This window comes from Protomyctophum parallelum (assembly GCF_964188405.1).
Source record: "Protomyctophum parallelum genome assembly, chromosome: 20".
Taxonomy (NCBI): domain Eukaryota; kingdom Metazoa; phylum Chordata; class Actinopteri; order Myctophiformes; family Myctophidae; genus Protomyctophum; species Protomyctophum parallelum.
Window position 1 is genome coordinate 40,797,664 of NC_139718.1, and position 19,607 is coordinate 40,817,270.

Sequence of the window (19,607 nt, forward strand, 5' to 3'; positions counted from 1 at the left end):
GGAGTCTGCGAAGGTGAGTTCAGACAGTTCAGTGATGAGTCAATGACGTTGTTTGACAAGTGTGTGTGTGTGTGTGAGACGAGTAGTGACGTTGTTTGGTGTGTGTGTGTGTGTGTGTGTGTGTGTGTGTGTGTGTGTGTGTGTGTGTGTGTGTGTGTGTGTGTCAGAGTTGCTCACGTCACAACCTCATCCTGATGGCCTCAAAAAGTATAATATCTCCCCTTTCCAGTTTCCACGCGGGATACCCTTGTTCGATTTGTGTGTGTGCGTGCGTGTGTGTGTGTGTGAACAATCTACGCTGACTCACACACTCATTCATTCAAGCCTTTGTATTACTACTTCACTCACTGTACTTGAATACCTTCCATTGATTCTATATACAGTATCGTCACCTCCTACGTTTCATTTTATGCTCCACGATTCTTGCTCAAAATGTGCAAATCTCAATCTCATTTTTTTTTTAACCATGAACATATTTAATGGTCTTTGGTCTGTAGTTGCTGAACGTATACTACATTGAAAATGTGGCGCCTGGAGCCATAACTACTGTGGCTTTCAACGGACAACATCAAAGTGTTTGACAAAGTCTGTCTATTGTAGCACAAACATAAGAGTCAATAAAATAAAGCGGGCAGCCAACTAGTCCTGCACGATTCTTGCACAAATGTAGGGATTAAGATTGCTTAGGTCAGTGGTTCCCAGAGTGGGGTCCTTGAGGGTCCCATGTAGCTCTGGTCCATAGCTCTAATGCGTTTCATTTAGACGTTCTTTTTAATTTACGCTAAAGAGGAGAGGCTGGTCTGATTTCGATTTTGAGATTTAAAACTGAAAGTCCCATATAGCCTTATACGGCACAGAGCAGAATCGTAGAAGCGGTAGAAGGCTATGGAACGGAGCTAGGTCCCATGCAGCTAAATGATAGTTTGGAGCCAAATGGACCCTTATGGGTCTGTAACTCTGATAGTGTACAAATGGTTCCATTTGTACACTATCAGAGTTACATTAACATTCATTTTACTATATACATTGGGGTCCAGACTCCCAGAGATGGAAATCCCATTACATGGGGGTCCGTAGACTAATATCATGCATGTCAAACTGGGGGACCTTGGAATTAAACGGGTTGAGAATCACTGCTGGAGCCGTAAAACACTCTTCTCTTATGGGGGGTCCCTGGCATATCTTTTCAAATGGACAGGCTAACTAGTGTCAATTTGGGGGTCCTTAACCCATTCTGACCTGAGATCAGATTCATACGAGGTTTCCACTGGACACACACTGGTCTGATTTTAAAACCGCCAGCATCCATCCATCCGTACTGTGGGGAAAGCTTTAGCAAAAAAACGGCATATCGACTCAACTGTTTGCGGAAGCTTTCCCAACAACACAGAAAATACCCTAGGCATAGAGCACCCCCCATATGGGGGTTTAAGTGCATCTTCACCCACTTTCTAACATTTGTAAATGTTAAGTGGTCCTCACGGTATTCCGTATCCCACCGACGTCCTAGGAAAGCCCTGCTGCCATTTGGCTGTGATTGACGGATCTCGTTTGAACCAACTTACACCCGAGGACGATTCTACAAATGTCTTCTAGATCCTGACAGTTTTCTGTGTGTGTGTGTGTGTAATTGGCCACCGATCCCCCATCTGAAAATATGCTGTTTGCGCCACGATTTTTCAAAAATAGCAGACCTACAAGCTCGTATGAGCTTGTAGGTCTGCAATTTTTTTTGAGTGGCGCAACCACTCCAAGGAACAGCAATGTCCGTGTTCACCTATGTGTTGGTTCACCTATGTGACTAGTGACTACCTGAGAGAGAGAGAGAGAGAGAGAGAGAGCTAAAAGTTTAACATAATGCTTAAAACACCAAATGGGGTTCCCGCCCTGAATGGCTTAAACCTAACTTCAGTCCCCCCCCCCCCCCCCTGTCCCCGGACCACACTGAAGCAGTGGTTCTCTAAACGTCCACCAGGGGGGCCCGCGGCCCTGATGTTGAGAACCCGCTGTGTAACACTAAAGTATTCATGCCTACGGGGGGGAAGGTCCCACGCTCTGTGAATTCACAATGAGAATCAAGGTTACCAGCGCCATAATATCCACAGGCCAAATATCTGAACGCACTCATACGTGTAGAAGACCGTTATTACATCGACAGTTAATGGAGTGGGAAGTGTGGAACAATGCAACGCAATACACACACACACACACACACACACACACACGCATGCACGCGTACGCGTGAGCGCGCTTACTGTTTACAGTGTTACTGTTAGTTGTGTGTGTGTGTGTGTGTGTGCACTATTCACATCTTGAAACAACCTGTTTGTGCTTTATTATGTTGATTCGGGTCATTGTATTTGCATTGTTCTCCATATTTGTTAAAAAAAAATGGGTGTGGGTGAGAGGTGTGAGCAAGCGAACTGTATTGTTGTTGTACGTGTGTGTGTGTGTGTGTGTGTGTGTGTGTGTGTGTGTGTGTGTGTAATTGTGTAGTTGTATTGTATGTTTTTATTTGTTTGTGTGTGTGTATTTGGGGGCGGCGGTGGCTCAGGGGTAGAGTGGCTGGATGGTAACCGTAAGGTTGCCAGTTCGAACCCGGGCTCCCCCAGAGTTGGTGTCGAAGTGTCCTTGAGCAAGACACTGGACCCCTAATTGCTCCTGATGTGCTGGTTGATGCCTTGCAATGGTTTCAGCCGCCATCGGTGTGTGAATGGGTGAATGTAATGCACGCTGTAAAGCGCCTTGGATAACGGCGCTTTATAAACGCTCCATTTACCATTTATTTGGGGCCACCTTTGATAAACGAGATGATGCATCTCTCGAGGCGCTATCCTTTCTGACCACAACTCTGTCGGGCGTACCATTTTCAGACGTGCTGTACACTTGAGATGACCACCACTACTACGCGTCACATGGGCTTGTCACGCACAGGCACGCAAGCAGAGAAATGTGTGTCGTTTACATTTGTACCGCTGTAACAAAGGTAGAGAGCAGCCAGACCTTGACTGATTAGTTTAAAATGAAAAGAAATGGAAAGGAAACCCGCTTAGGAATGCAACGGCATGACACGGCAAGGATGCTGAAAATGCTGACACCGCTGTCGGCTTTTCTTTTTTTCATTTGTTTTGGTCCCATTGTTGTTCTTTAGGGTAAATTATTACCACAAGTGGGATGCGTCGTGCATATTATTTAATTTCACTGAATCATAATTGCTTTCCCCTCTATCTTTCTGCTGACACCGTTCGACAGAGGATTCCTAGCAAATTGTGGTTTGGGTGATTTGGCAGCAGCAGCACACCTCATGTTTTCCCTCTGAGGGTAACGGTGCAGTCAAATGAGCGCAATTAGCGCCCGGGACAATTTATAACGCCTCTAACGCTTCTGGATGGGTACTGAGTACCGAGCGCTCGCCTGAATAGTCAACTGTTGTTAACCACTTGAACCCTATAGCAATTGCATCATCCCTATTCTGTGGACCTTTGCGACGTATTGTGATGTCGTATATAGATCAGCTATTGTTTTTGTTTTTTTTGTCACAGTGGGGACGTTTCTGTGGGGTAGAAACTAATGTATCTCCATATTTTTACTTATTTTTGTTCTTTTGTAAAAAAGTGAAAGTGGTTAGTCTGTCAGTGGATTTATTTAACCAATGAAAAGTATTACAAAGAGCTTGTGACTACATTCTATTATTTTGGATCCATTGGAACAGACGGGTTCTTTTTTTTCTCCCCATTTCCCAAAAAGTAACCGTTTTGGACATAGAGTACACTGAGTACAGTACAAGGTTTCTGCAGGACAGAGAAGATGGATACGTGAAAGGGTGAACAAGGTGTTTCAACCCATCTGGCAGCAGCAAAGGGAGGGGAGGGGAGGGGAGCAGAGTGGGGAGGGGAGGGGAGCAGAGTGGGGAGGGGAGCAGAGTGGGGAGGGGAGAGGAGCGGAGGGGAGAGGAGCGGAGGGGAGCAGAGTGGGGAGGGGAGCAGAGTGGGGAGGGGAGCAGAGTGGGGAGGGGAGCGGAGGGGAGAGGAGTGGGGAGGGGAGGGGAGAGGAGCGGAGGGGAGCAGAGTGGGGAGGGGAGCAGAGTGGGGAGGGGAGAGGAGTCGGGAGGGGAGGGGAGCAGAGTGGGGAGGGGAGAGGAGCGGAGGGGAGAGGAGCGGAGGGGAGCAGAGTGGGGAGGGGAGCAGAGTGGGGAGGGGAGCAAAGTGGGGAGGGGAGCGGAGGGGAGCAGAGTGGGGAGGGGAGAGGAGCGGAGGGAAGGGGAGCAGAGTGGGGAGGGGAGAGGAGCGGAGGGGAGCAGAGTGGGGAGAGGAGCGGAGGGGAGCAGAGTGGGGAGAGGAGGGGAGCGGAGGGGAGCAGAGTGGGGAGGGGAGCAGAGTGGGGAGAGGAGGGGAGCGGAGGGGAGCAGAGTGGGGAGGGGAGCGGAGGGGAGCAGAGTGGGGATGGGAGAGGAGCGGAGGGGAGCAGAGTGGGGAGGGGAGCAGAGTGGGGAGGGGAGCAGAGTGGGGAGGGGAGAGGAGCGGAGGGGAGCAGAGTGGGGAGGGGAGAGGAGCGGAGGGGAGCAGACTGGGGAGGGGAGAGGAGCGGAGGGGAGCAGAGTGGGGAGGGGAGAGGAGCGGAGGGGAGCAGAGTGGGGAGGGGAGCAGAGCAGAGTGGGGAGGGGAGAGGAGCGGAGGGGAGGGGAGCAGAGTGGGGAGGGGAGAGGAGCAGAGTGGGGAGGGGAGGGTAGCAGAGTGGGGAGGGGAGAGGAGCAGAGTGGGGAGGGGAGAGGAGCAGAGTGGGGAGGGGAGCAGAGTGGGGAGGGGAGCAGAGTGGGGAGGGGAGCAGAGTGGGGAGGGGAGCAGAGTGGGGAGGGGAGAGGAGGGGAGGGGAGCCTCGAGTCTCGGGAGCTTAGAGATTCAGGCTGTGTTTTGACAGCATGCTTTAGAATGGAGGCCAGTGTACAGTGGTGTGCACATGCTGGTCAGTAGCCTTATGTCTAATTGGTCTATATAGGGTGGTTCAGATACCAATACTGGTATCGGTTACTCAGGCCGATACAAGCCTCAAGTACTCGGAACCGGCCCCGATACTCTGAGCCGAGTACGAAAACATCCGATTGACACTAGGCTGAACGAATGCAGCGGGAGCAAGTCTGAACGGAGCAGATCGCCGGAAAACAGCCGATCTACAAGCATAAATGACAACTGACAAGTGTAGGCATGAAAAGGAAATAATAAGTGGTTACTCAACGGAAATAAATGGTACTCGTATCGGTACTCGATATCGGAGAGTACTAAAAATTAAGTACTTTTACTCGTACTCTGTCTGGAAAAAAATTGTATCGGGACAACTAGTACAATTTGTATTTCTGCTGGGTATTGAAGTCCACACACTGTACTACATCTCTACAGTATAGCTGGGTATTGTAGTCCACACACTGTACTACATCTCTACAGTATAGCTGGGTATTGAAGTCCACACACTGTACTACATATCTACAGTATAGCTGGGTATTGTAGTCCACACACTGTACTACATCTCTACAGTATAGCTGGGTATTGTAGTCCACACACTGTACTACATCTGACAGGTAGCACAGTGTGTGGACTTCAATACCCAGCTATACTGACTGTGCTTGGAATGCCTGATTCATCTGCTTCCACTTATTCAATTTGAAGATACAGAAACAACATGATAACGTCTTTTCATGCCGTGTCTATTGTGTGTGTGGAATCTGCATTCAATTGCACATTATCTGTCGTTATCACTTACTGTAAGTACCAACGCATACACATGATTAATTATAATCAGAAATGCACAAAAGAACAAAAATGCACAGTGCTAATAACTAGTGAATTAATTCCAAGAAATATCAAACCCTCAGAAAGGATTAAAGCTTTATCACAGATTTCTTTACACGAATGTAACTGGTTGAAGTATCTATGGTTTGCATTGGGTCCTTAGGAAGCTTCGTCTTTAATATGAGCTGTTTTTTAATCACTTTGCACTTTTGAATGTTTCTTTCCGCAAACTCGTTGATTTGACTCATTGGTGTGATTAATTAGCATAATACAAGTCAACAACAAATGGCCCTGCATAAATTCCTTGGATGAGAAGCGAAGGTCAAAAACAGGCTTAAGCGCAACGTTGAACAGTCAACAGTTTAATTGGTATGTTGCGTGTGTGTGTGTGTGTGTGTGTGTGTGTGTGTGTGTGTGTGTGTGTGTGTGTGTGCGCGCGCGCGTGTGTGTCAATTATAACTTTTAGTCAATTATTTTTCTAGTTGAGAGAGCGAAACTTGATGATTCCTGTTTGTCCTTAATGCAGTTTAGCATCTAAACCATCATGTCAAGGACCCCCAAATGTATGTATTTGGCTGCGGACCCCCCCCCCATCTGAAAATATGTTGTGCCAGGAAGGGACCCCCCCATTCAAGATTTGTGTTAAAAAATTCAAAGATTAAATTTTGAAAGCTCAAAACGCGCTGCAGTATATTGTTCACATTTCTGTATGGGTTTAAACAGATTGTGATGCTAAATTAACTCATCTTGTCGGGGGACCCCTGGTGGTGCCCTGGTGGTCCCCCAGACCGCTGATATAAGTCACCCCCATGTGTGGGTGTCGTACTTTAGGTGATTTATGTGACTCCTTCATCCAAGGCGCCTTACAATGTGCATTACATTCACCCTGGAAGAGGAAACAATTCATGCAAGGCTCCACAACCTGCTCATCGGAAGCAATTAGGCGCTCGGCGTCTTGCGAAGGACACTAACTCAGGAGAGCCCGTCCGGCATCGTAATCAAACTTGGAACCTCGCGTTTCCCCCAAGTCTCCGCTCTAATGCACCCGAGCCACTCTCTACTTTGGAGTGGTATACCTTATATTCTGAGGTGCCAAAAGAATGAACATGTGATATTATATATATATATATATATATATATATATATATATATATATATATATTTTTTTTTTTTAATTGGCTTGTTTTAATTGGGCTACAACAAATGCACCACAGGGGGGGACGTTGTGTTGAGAACCATAACCACTCGCTTTCCCTCCTCACACACACACACACACACACACACACACACACACACACACACACACACACACACACTTGCACGCACAGTCGCACACCTTATGGCAGCCTGTTATTTTACAAGTGACTGTTGAGACTAACGGGAGACATGAAATCACATCACTGCTATGGCTACCTGACAACTGTGAACACCTGTCACCCAGGAGATGGCATACTGTGTGTGTGTGTGTGTGTTTGTGTGTGTGTTTGGATTGCTATAGTTAGACGGGCACTATAGATTGGAGCCGTTGGGCACTGGCCTACTTGGAACGATGCAAGTTGGAAATGCATGCCTCACCCAGATATTATGTCTGTGTCCCTTTTATGCCCATAATATGGAGTTCTTTGTCAGGCATGCCCAAATACGGAGTCTATGTGCAGACGTCAGAATGATGTCAGAACAGGCCAGCTCCATATATGGACCCTGGGCAGGGGCCCTGTCCAGAGCCCAGGCAGGTGCCTTTTTGGGGTGGTCTGGACAACCGTGTGTCCGACCGACTCACACCCCCAAAGGGAGTGTTGAGGCGGTCACACAATGTGTGTGTGTGTGTGTCGAATTCGAAGTCGGTGGGGCGAACGGTTCTCGAGTTACGTGCATCACACACACACACACACCCCCAGCCAGCCAGCCAGCCAGCCAGCGAGAGAGAGAGAGAGAGAGAGACTTTGTGCATTTCTGGACAGATATTCGTCAGGTTTATATAGGATTCGGCATGGGTTGGACTTTTGTCTGATTTATACATCCCGGTTCAGAATGTCATGTCTAGTGTTGGGGTTTAGTGGCTGAAATTGAGCAGTTCTTGTCTTGACCGAATCACATTAATTGTGTTTGGCAGGTCGTTGTCAGTTGAATGGATGCAGTAGTAATGTTTCCTTAATATTTAAGGAAACTTTACTAGATTATTTATCTATGCAATGTGATGTGAATACGTAGTTACCTCTTGGCCAGTTCCCACAAAAGAGACAACCTTCATAATATTTTATAACATTGCTGTCTTAAAAGTATAGTTGTGTGTGTGTGTGTGTGTGTGTGTGTGTGTGTGTGTGAGTGACTGACTGAGTTGGTAAGCCTCAATTACACCTTCACTGTTTTACACTCCCTTGTGATCTCTTCTTTTCATTTGACTGGACCAGCTTTATATGGATGTGAATGTCCTTGACTGAGTGACTGATAAAGTTACATCATTGCAATTTACAATTTAGGCATTTATCAGACGCTCTTAATCCAGAGCGATTTACAATAAGCAAGAACAAAAAGCATGGCAATACATAAGTAGTTGAAACATGGGTAAGCTAAGAACGTAACAGTGGAATATCTTAGGGCTGGGCGATATGACAAAATCTCATATCACAAATAGATTTTCTTTATCACGATAACGATATACTCACGATATAGCATATTTTTTACGATACCGATTTTTTTTAATCTAAAAAAATAGATTGTTGTTCAGGCCGAGTACTGTACTGTACTGTACTGTACAAGCTCTCCTCCCTGGCCTCTGTCTGTGTGTTAGGCTGCACAACAGTGACACTTGGTTGTGCCAATAATTATGCTATTTCAGTGCTCGGATACAGGGACACACACATAGCTGTCTATAGTGGTTGCACCACTCAAAAATCAGGGAAATCACAATATCCAGTCTAATGATATGAATATAATACTGATGACCTGCCCATGCACAGACAGGCCTAAAGCAAGTACAAAAATAATAAAAAATAAAAAATATATAATAATAATAATAATTCATTATTATTATTATTATGACAATTGAAAAGCAAAAATAAAGAAATAAGACTTTCCCATTCAGACAGAAGTACAGGCCTGTGTCTGCATTACATTGTCTTAAGGAAAAAATCAATACCTCATGTCACAGTTTGTCACTCACTGCCACACAGTTGTTTCCGTTCATTTTAAGCTCTGTATAGGGAATCAAAATGTTCTGTTGTAGTTGTAGTGTAGTTTGTTAAAGACGTTGGGAAGCTTAACGATGTTTAATTGACTACAGGCGATAGAGTGAGAGAGAACGCCACCGCGTCGTCAACTCTCCATGGCCAGCTGTGCGTATGGGACGAGGGGATGTTTTTCCTTTTTTTTCTTTTTGATGATCACAACTTAAGTTAGCGTCTTTTGTTGTTGTTGATGGAAGCTGTGGCTGAATTAAGGACTTTTCAAATGGAATAATTTATTTGGAACAATAAAACAAGACACTTAAGACAGACACGCAGCAGGAGGACTGCAGAGGTAAGAGGAAAGACGTAGATAGAAGTTTGCACCCGACCGACGAGCTCAATTGTTCAACTGTGTAAAACATGCGTCTGATGCGTGGCTCACGCAGTTTATCAATTTGACCCAACGTGAAACCTGCTTCTATAACAGTGAATGGCCGGTTACTTTAGTGTTACTCCGTTCTGAATCTCATCAGCCATCATCTCCTTTCATGTTTGATATGAAATAACAGCACAGCGTGGCTGGGCGCTGTGACGTGAAATACTGCCGTAACGCTTGTTTTGCGACGCAACGATATAAACGATATAGAAGAATTTTCACGATAGACATTTTCTATCGTATAATACGATATATATCGTCATATCGCCCAGCCCTAGAATATAATATATATAATCAGGCGTTTGGTGCGCGGTGTAGATCAAAGGTTCATTGGTTGGCCTAACGATGAACTAGCCAATCGCTCTCGGAGCAATCGTCCCTCCAGGCTATGGGCTGTAGCAAGCTCATAGCGTGCCACCGAGTGGCGCGCTATGAGCTTGTAGGTCTTTGAATATATATTCTGTCAGAGCGAACGTTTTTAACTCAAATGTTTGCTTCTGAGGGGTTCCTGGAATAACATATTTTCAGATTACAGGCCAATTACATATCTTTTTTTGGGGTCCTTGACGTGAAATATTGAGAACCACCGATATAGAAACATGGGGTATTTCAAGAAAACTGTCATTATTTAGAAGACATCTTTTAAAAGTCAGGCCACCGAGTGGCGCGCTACGAGCTTGTAGGTCTGCTATTTTTGAAAACTGTCAGGATTCAGAAGACATTTTCTAGAATCTTCGGTGTCCAAAAGAACAAACATAGACTACAAAGTTTACAAACCATCCATGCACCCGCTCATGGCGTGTCTCGACAGCTTAGAGATCTGTTATTTTAAATTGGGCACGACTAACGAGGAGCGCCGCTGCCGCACTGAGGGACGGCGGTTATAATACTAATCATTTTGTAAATCAAATAGCCTGTAGCCTGCAGTGGACTGTAACATTGCGTGGTCAGATCATACACTACAGAATTATATGGATGGTTGGTGACTATATGACGTTGATTAGGCCTATGATTAGGTTATTCATCGCAGCCAGCTGGGTTTAACGAGATGGCTCAGTGCAACTGTTTTTGTCATGTTGCAGTCTATCGTGTGATAATCCGATTGATTTATAAAACATTTAGCATTATGAACTGAAGCTCATTTGGTGCGCCGCAAAACAGAGGCCAGCCAGCGGTATAAACATTAAACAACCACCCCACAGTTCACTTCTCTCTGCCTGCGCAGTCAGTAATCCATTCCAAGCCCCCCGCCTCCACTCCTCCGTCTTCCTCCTGTCACAAGTGAATCGCCATAGCGCAGCCCTCTTCATAATAAATACATACTTGTAGGCTATATAGCCTATACATTACACAATTAACAGAATTGCTATTTTTATTATAATAACATTTTTGAAAAATCACGGAAAATCACAGAGCCCGAGGCCCGGCCCTGGCCCGACTAATTAGCATACTTTTTGGTTCGGGCAGAAGATGAGAACTCTAATTCTGACCTGAGATCAGCTTCTAAAAATGTATTCTACATCCTGACAGTTTTCTGAAAAAGCTATGTTTCTATGTCAGTCGTTCTTCGATTTTTCAAAAATAGCAGACCTACAAGCGTGTAGCGCGCCACTCGGTGGCGCGCTATGAGCTTGTAGATCTGCTATTTTTCAATAGCTAAAGCATAACATAATGCTAACACCAAAAGGGGTTCCCGCCCAAAATTGCATGTGTAGCAGTTTTTTAGAATCGTAATCTCTCGGATTCCTCTTTTTTTTTTGGATCAAAAACGAGCTTGATTTGCGGCTCATTCCTCTGAATTATAATGATCCCTGGTTATACAACATGTATGTTTCGGGTGAATTAAATAACATTTGCGGTGACCTGTTGGCATGGCGATTATTCACTTCTTCCTGACTCTCGGTTTTCCCCGAGTGAAACGTTCTTTCAAAATCAACGTGCGGCGGTCCCCGGAATGCAAGATTGAGAAGCCAGTTGGGGGTGTTGGCGGTGAATGAGCTCACGTGTTTGTTCACAGGTGACGGCAACTCATTAGTTGTGAGTGTGCCTTTTGTTTCTCCTCCTTTTTTTTTTTTTTTTATATTTTTTTGCGGCTTACGCCTTTTATTGATTTTTTTTTAAGGGACAGATAGTATGCTGACAGGAAACGGGAGAGAGATGGGGGGATGACATGCGGTAAAGGCCGTGTCGGGTTCGGGAGTCGAACCCGCGGCACACCGCGACTGGATCACCAGTCCGGTGCCCAGACCGTTACGCTACGGCCTGGGCCTTGTTTCTCCTCTTTAACCCATTCTGACCTGAGATCAGATTTCATACGAGGTTTCCACTGGACACACACTGGTCTGATGAACCCATTCTGACCTGAGATCAGATTTAAAAAAAAATCAGAGGATTTGTAACCTAATGTAATGAAGCCAGAATTGGAGATGAGTATCATGTTTTGTTGGAATGTGTAAGAATACTGGCATTATGAATTTCAGGCAAAAAATACCTGCCACTCAATTTTTTTACCCACCCTTCTATGTTTAAATTAATTGCATTACTAAAATCTGAAAAACAAAAAGTAATCTATAAATTGGGTTATTTTCTGAAAAATGTTCTTCCACTGTACAAATGGGGAAAGCCTTTCCGATATGTATCGTGTAATGTATTGTATACTTTCGATTGTATACTTTTATGAATCTGTGCTCCAAACCATGTGATCATGGTCGTGAGTTTAACCCATTCTGAACGGGAACCCATTTTGGTGTTAGCATCACATTATGCTTTAGCTATTGGAAAATAGCAGATCTACAAGCTCATAGCGCGCCACCGAGTGGCGTGCTACGAGCTTGTAGGTCTGCTATTTTTGAAAAATCGAAGAACGACTGACATTTTTAGAATCTGATCTCGGGTCAGAATGGGTTAATCAGACCAGTGTGTTGTCCCGTGCAAACCTCGTATGAATCTGATCTCGGGTCAGAATGGGTTAAATAAATGATGATGATGATCTCAGGTCAGAATGGGTTAACCCATTTAGGCCTGACGTTGATTTATTTTTCTCGCTCTGAAAGAATCAATAATCAAAGATTTGTGCCGCATTTTTACAATATATTTAAAAAAAAAGCGCCAACACTCCCCATGTTAATACCTCGTCAACCATCGCACCGCCGTCTCCACCTGTCAACTGGAACGCCAGCTGTCCTAATTGACAGTGAAAGGGGAGTTCAATGAGTTTGTGTCCGTTACGTAGCCCGACGTTTTTTACACTATAGACACACTATATTCAAGGAACTGTATACGGTGACTTGCTTTGATTGCATGGAGAATTCCTGGACTGGAATATGAATCTCACATGATGGTGAATTAGCTGCCGACCCTGAAATACAATAAAGCAGCCCAGGGCCACGGTGTGACGACGACATTCTATACTAGTGTCTCTCTGGGGGCTGCACCTACGTCTCTCTGCCTCTTCCTAGCGTCTCTCTGGGGGCTGTACCTACGTCTGTCTGCCTCTTCCTAGCGTCTCTCTGGGGGCTGCACCTACGTCTCTCTGCCTCTTCCTAGTGTCTCTCTGGGGGCTGCACCTACGTCTCTCTGCCTCTTCCTAGTGTCTCTCTGGGGGCTGCACCTACGTCTCTCTGCCTCTTCCTAGCGTCTCTCTGGGGGCTGCACCTACGTCTGTCTGCCTCTTCCTAGCGTCTCTCTGGGGGCTGCACCTACGTCTCTCTGCCTCTTCCTCTGTCTCCACCTCCATGTAGGTCTGTTTTATTGTGGCCGTGTAACACAGAGTTTGTTGTTTGATGTGTCTGTCTACTCTGACTGTCTTTTCTTTTCCTTTCTGGCTTTGAAGTGTAATCTCACTCATGACTATTCATAAGGTGGCGCTCTGCATAATTCATTGGCCGCCACTAGTGTGGAGAGGAAAGTGGGGAGGTTGGGTGGAAGGGACGACATGTCCCTGTCTGTCTGCCTGTCTGTCTGTGTGTGTATCTGTCTGTCCCTGCTTATTCAGTGATGTAAATAGGATTTCCATGTATTGAGTCCCGGGATGCAGGGATGGTCTTTTAGATGAGTCCCAGGGACATTTTATGAGTCCCACTTCAACGACATTAGGAGTCATATTTTGCAAATTGCAGCATTTAACCCATTCTGACCTGAGATCAGATTCTAAAAATGTCTTCTACATCCTGACAGTTTTCCATTCTGACCTGAGATCAGATTCTAAAAATGTCTTCTACATCCTGACAGTTTTCCATTCTGACCTGAGATCAGATTCTAAAAATGTCTTCTACATCCTGACAGTTTTCTGAAAAAGCCATGTTTCTGTGTCAGCCGTTCTTCGATTTTTCTAAAATAGCAGACCTACAAGCTCGTAGCGCGCCACTCGGTGGTGCGCTATGAGCTTGTAGATCTGCTATTTTTCAATAGCTAAAGCATGACATGATGCTAACACCAAAACAGGTGTTAGCATCATTTTACATGGTTATAATGTGGTTATATTCATGTAGAAAACGGAAGAAGACATTATTATTGTAACTAAAGCTATAGCACAATAAACTAGAATAAAACACAGTACCGTAGCAGTGCATCCCGTGGGTGCAGAGGTCGTTGTTTTATTGCGTCCCCTTAACTATAAACTGCGTCTTGGGATGCAAAATGCAGCCTAATTTAATCCCTGCTTATTTCCGCCTGTCATGCCATTCTTACCGTCTGTCGTACACTTGCGTACAATGCGATGAAATGCAACGTGTGCCTTGGAAAATAAAATGGGGGCAGTACATCATAGTACACAGTGAAAGACAATTGAACATGGAGAAAAGTAAATAATTCAGAAAAGACGTATGTTTGCATTTTAGATGCTCCCGGTGCTGCTGTGTGCACTATAGAGCATGCTACACCTGTCAAGATTCTCTGTGTTAATCCATTCTGACCCGAGATCAGATTCATACGAGGTTTCCACTGGACACACACTGGTCTGATTAACCCATTCTGACCTGAGATCAGATTCTAAAAAATGTCAGTCGTTCTTCAATTTTTCAAAAATAGCAGACCCTACAAGCTCGTAGCGCGCCACTCGGTGGCGCGCTATGAGCTTGTAGATCTGCTATTTTTCAATTGCTAAAGCATAACATGATGCTGACACCAAAATGGGTTCCCGTTCAGAAAGGGTTAATCCATTCTGGGCGGGAACCCCCGCTCATAGCCTCGGCACCGAGTGCCGCGCTATGAGCTTGTAGGTCTGCTATTTTTGAAAAATCGTGAATGTGGAGCAAATCATTGAATATATATTCTTTCAGAGCGAGGGGGGGGGGGGGGGGTCCCTGGAACAACAATATTTTCACTTGGGGGTCGGCGGCCAATTACATATAATTTTTGGGGGTCCTTGACATGAAATTTTGTGAACCACTGATATGGAAACATGAGGTTTTTCAGAAAATTGTCATGATTTAGAAGACTATTTTTTTTTCCTTTTTTCCGTCGTTGGGCCTAAATGGGCTAATCATCTTATACCGTTGCTTCACCAACAGAAGGGAAGCAACAAAACAAACGCACATGAGTTCCCCCCCCAGAACAACTCCTCCTTTTCCAGAGTATGACGGGAAGGAAAGGGTAAGAACAGGGATGTACTGAGCTTCAGCCAGGGGGGAATAGAGGAAGACAAAGTCTCTGCTCGTTGGCAGGAGTTGAAGTATAGCGGATGGTGGGGAGAGAGAGAGAGAGAGAGACGGAGATGTGTGTCGGTCGGACACTTTGTCGGCAATTAAAAAAAGCAGCAAGGATTCTGGGTTAGATGGGTCCACCACGGCGCCTCCGGTCCTGCATGGCCTGGGGGGCCCTCACACCAGTAGTATAAGTTGTCTGGCCTGGCCGAGGGCCCTACACACTGCGCTATTTTTCAAAAATAGCAGACCTACAAGCTCGTATCGTGCCACTCGGTGGCGCGATATGAGCTTGTAGATCTGCTATTTTTCAATAGCTAAAGCATGACATGATGCCAACACCAAAATGGGTGCCCGGTCAGAATGGGTTAAAACCTCGCAACCTTTAGTCACAGACTAGATTCCAGAATCTCAGATGTCTATTTTTTTGGTGGGGGGGGGGGTTTACATCTTCACAGGGAGTTATAGCTATAGCTTTCAAAGCTATTGAAAGATTAAAAAGCGAGAATCTTGTACTGAGACACAAGTTGGAATACTTTTTTTTTTTACTCAATGAAAGGACCACTTCACCACTTTTCAACCCATCTTCATATAATGGGTCCTCACTAATAATCATGAAAAAACGGCGCAAATTTGTTCTACTCGGTCTGTGTCTCATAGGAGGGCTGTGGGCAGTTCATAAACCGTCTTCCAGTGACATCATCGATGGGGGATACAAGCTAATAAAAACTGCAGGCTTTCTAGTCCTGAAAGGTTGCAATGCGAAAATGGAAGCCATCGTTCTCACGATAATGAAAATCGAAACATTTTTGTAAAAAAAAAGAATCTGCCTAATGATGTCACTGGAAGACTGTTTCTAAACTGCCCACAGCCCTCCTGTATGAGACACAGACTGAGTAGAAAAGAATCGTGCCATTTTCTCATGATTATTAGTGAGGACCTATTATATGAAGATGGGTTGAAAAGTGGTGAAGTGGTCCTTTAAGTCATCATGATCATTGATCACCAATTGATTCCTCCCCAAACACATTTCTGTGTGGTGTCACTGCTGTTGTATCCTACTGGCTCACCTGACAAATACCTCTCGCTAAACACCTCGCTGTACACCCCGTGTGTGTGTGTGTGTGTGTGTGTGTGTGTGTGTGTGTGTGTGTGTGTGTGTGTGTGTGTGTGTGTGTGTGTGTGTGTGTGTGTGTGTGTGTGTGTGTGTGTGTGTGTGTGTGTGTGTGTGTGTGTGTGTGTGTGTGTGTGTGTGTGTGTGTGTGTGTGTGTGTGTGTGTGTGTGTGTGTGTGTGATATTCCGGTTTTAATGTCTTAAAAAAAAACAAGAAATGAGACTCTTCAAAGTGACTATACCGAAAGCGAGAATTCGCCGCCGGAAGACCTCAAAAGATGAACCATAGTTGTTCCTTCTTCATGGAGTATAATGGCGGTGGGAGCAGCGTCCATACTGGTCCAGTTATACTTGGGAGACGTACAGAACCCTGCAGGTGGTGTCAGATGGTGCTGTGAGAGCTGCAGTTCTGGACAGAGCGGGCCTGACCCCGGCTGCCCTCGCTGGCGCTCCTGCTCGCCTTCTTTCCGTGTCTCTTGTCGTCAGGGCAGCGGAGCAGAAATACGCTTACCACACTCCCCACGGAGTACACACACACGCACACACACACACACACGCGCGCACAAGTGCACGCACGCACGCACGCACGCATTTGTAGTGCTGCACTTGTGAGGACATCTTATATTTTAGGCCCAGGGGTAGATTTAACCTCATTCTGAACGGGAACCCCTTTTGGTGTTTTAAGCATTATGTTGTTGTACTTTTAGCTATTGAAAAAAATAGCATATCTACAAGCTCGTAGAGCGGCACTCGTTGCCGCGCTATACAAGCTTGTAGGTCTGCTATTTTTGGAAAGTCGTGACAATGTGGCGCAAATCTTTGACTATATATTCTTTCAGAGTGAACCCTTTTTTTTTTTTACTCAAATATTTGCTTCTGGGAGGTCCCTGGAACATCACATTTTCAAATGGGGGTCCGCCTGCGGTCAAATACATATAATTCTGGGGGTCCTTGACGTGAACTAGTTTGAGAATCACTGACGTAGAAACATAGGTATTTCAGAGAACTGTCAGGATTTAGAAAGAACATTTTGTAGAATCGTGCTCGGGTCTAAATGGGTTAATGAATGCCGTTAATCTTTTAGTTGTTGTTGCCATATTTAACCGTGGAAGCCTGAAGCAGATCCACAAGCCCACAACACGGCACAGGCTGTATGCATTGTGACCATGTAGATCAGCTATTGTTTTCACCTGGGCACCACGCATGAGCGAAGATCAGGCATAACGGTGCGTTTTAACAGCGGGCGACAGCCAGACAAATTTTCCAGAAGTGCATTATTTGTCAGTGGGACCCGGCAACTACTACTGGAGATAGAGGAGATAGCAGGCCAACAGGACCTGGCAACTACTGGAGATAGCAGGCCTACAGGACCTGGCAACTACTGGAGATAGCAGGCGAACAGGACCTGGCAACTACTGGAGATAGAGGAGATAGCAGGCGAACAGGGGGGGGGGCTCTTCTCACGCTCAGTACCTATTCGCAAGATCTGTATAATTATCATGCAAATGATCAGGGCTCGACAGTGCGACTAGGTACTCGCATTTGCGACTAAAAATATCACCGTGCGAGTTGTAAAATTAAATTTGTCGCACAGGTGCGACTACAGATTTGACCATTCAATCGTGATAAAGACAAGTCTCTGTCTACAGCAAGTGCACATTCTACAGTCGCCGTTCTATACCTAAATCTATATTTCTGAACGGCGGTGTCGTTCGCCAAAAAGAGCAGAGCTACAAGCTATGAAGCTAACAACGTGTCGAGGCTCAATGCGGCGTTCATTTGGAGATCTGTCCCTTTGCTCCCATCGCCCCGCCCCTCCCTGCTGCTGCTCTTCCATGTCAGCAGCGGAGCGAACGCAGCAGGATAGCATGGTATGGTAGCACAGAAGACAGAAGGAGTTGCTAGGACCCCGACACGTTGAATACTAAAGTTATTTAGAAAGTTTGTAATGTTAAAACATCACTTGATATAACTTTTAACCAAACGTGGGTGAAACAGCATGCAGCCGCGCACGTAAAGAGTGCACGAGCGCACGCACATGGAGTGGACGGATTGATTGATATACCAAAACAACCCTTGCTTAGCACCTCGCTAAAAGCGTGTGCGCAGCGCAATACGAATGACCGACCTGGCTGGATATATTAGTCAGTGGCTAGCTCAGGTCCATAACTCTAAATGCAACGCATTAGACTAGAGCTATGGACCAGAGCTAGTCAGTGGCCTCACTGGCCTGCATAACGAGCAACGTAAAAAAGGCAAAGACCCCCCCACCTTCTCCTTCCACCACACCGAGGTGTAGCCTTATGTCCGATGTTCTGTCTGAACTGAAGCAGTCAGAGCCAAGGAGAATGTTATATTACTGATGTTCTGTCTGAACTGAAGCAGTCAGAGCCAAGGAGAATGTTACATTACTGATGTTCTGTCTGAACTGAAGCAGTCAGAGCCAAGGAGAATGTTACATTACTGATGTTCTGTCTGAACTGAAGCAGTCAGAGCCAAGGAGAATGTTACATTACTGATGTTCTGTCTGAACTGAAGCAGTCAGAGCCAAGGAGAATGTTACATTACTGATGTTCTGTCTGAACTGAAGCAGTCAGAGCCAAGGAGAATGTTACATTACTGATGTTCTGTCTGAACTGAAGCAGTCAGAGCCAAGGAGAATGTTACAATACTAATTCACCATCGAGTAGCCTCTGCACTAAATGTCACACTCACATGATGGAACAGCGAGATAAAAACGGATAGTCTGTCTGTCTGTCTGTCCATCCATTCATAAAATGAATTGACTATCTATCTATCTATCTATCTATCTATCTATCTATCTATCTATCTATCTGCATACCAAACTAATAGTCTATCAGTATAAAAACAAATTGATTATATAGATATAAAAGAATAGGATATCCAGATGAATATCAATATTGTGATCATTTCTGAAAAGATATTGTGATATATTTTGTCATATTGCCTGCCCCTACCTCATATCACTTTATTAAAGAAAAATCACACCTGTGTGAAGTGAGGGGCACTCTTATCATCATACATCATGATCTAATTTACGTCATATTTAGTGGAAATTTGACCTAATTTCTCCGTTCATTGTCAATGGCAAATATTGAGACGTGTGGGGACTAAAGCTGTATATAGGAGCGCCCCTCAAAAACACATTATTTGATAACTTTTCATCGTGCTCCTAAAATAATTTGTGTGCTACTAGATTTTTCAACTTAGGTGCACACGTGCTACTTGGAAAAATGCTTAGCGTCGAGCCCTGCAAATGATACTGTACGTACAGGTTGGTCTCAACGCCAGCGTAATATTAGCGTCATTTATCCCAAAGTGTGCCAAAGTACGCTCGTAACAAGAGCCTAAGTCGAGAGTATAGGGTTAATCTCAATGAGTGAGAGAGAACGCAGAGGATTAGGCTGTGTTTGGCGCGTGCACGCACGCCCGCCCCAAACGCCT

At 45.3% G+C, this 19,607-nt stretch overlaps 1 protein-coding gene across 8 annotated transcripts in view; it reads left to right on the forward strand.

Annotated features, from left to right (window-relative positions):
* The window catches only part of crim1 (cysteine rich transmembrane BMP regulator 1 (chordin-like)), a 218,646-nt gene that overhangs the window by 2,380 nt on the left and 196,659 nt on the right, over positions 1–19,607 (forward strand). For all 8 annotated transcript variants that reach the window (XR_014570811.1, XR_014570812.1, XR_014570813.1 and 5 more), the window contains exon 1: positions 1–13. This exon is cut by the window's left edge and continues 2,380 nt beyond it. Coding sequence is in view for 2 of the 8 variants with exons in the window: in XM_083791307.1 (XP_083647433.1) it covers positions 1–13 (13 nt within the window). In the remaining 6 variants the exon portion in view is untranslated. The remainder of the gene's footprint in view (positions 14–19,607) is intronic.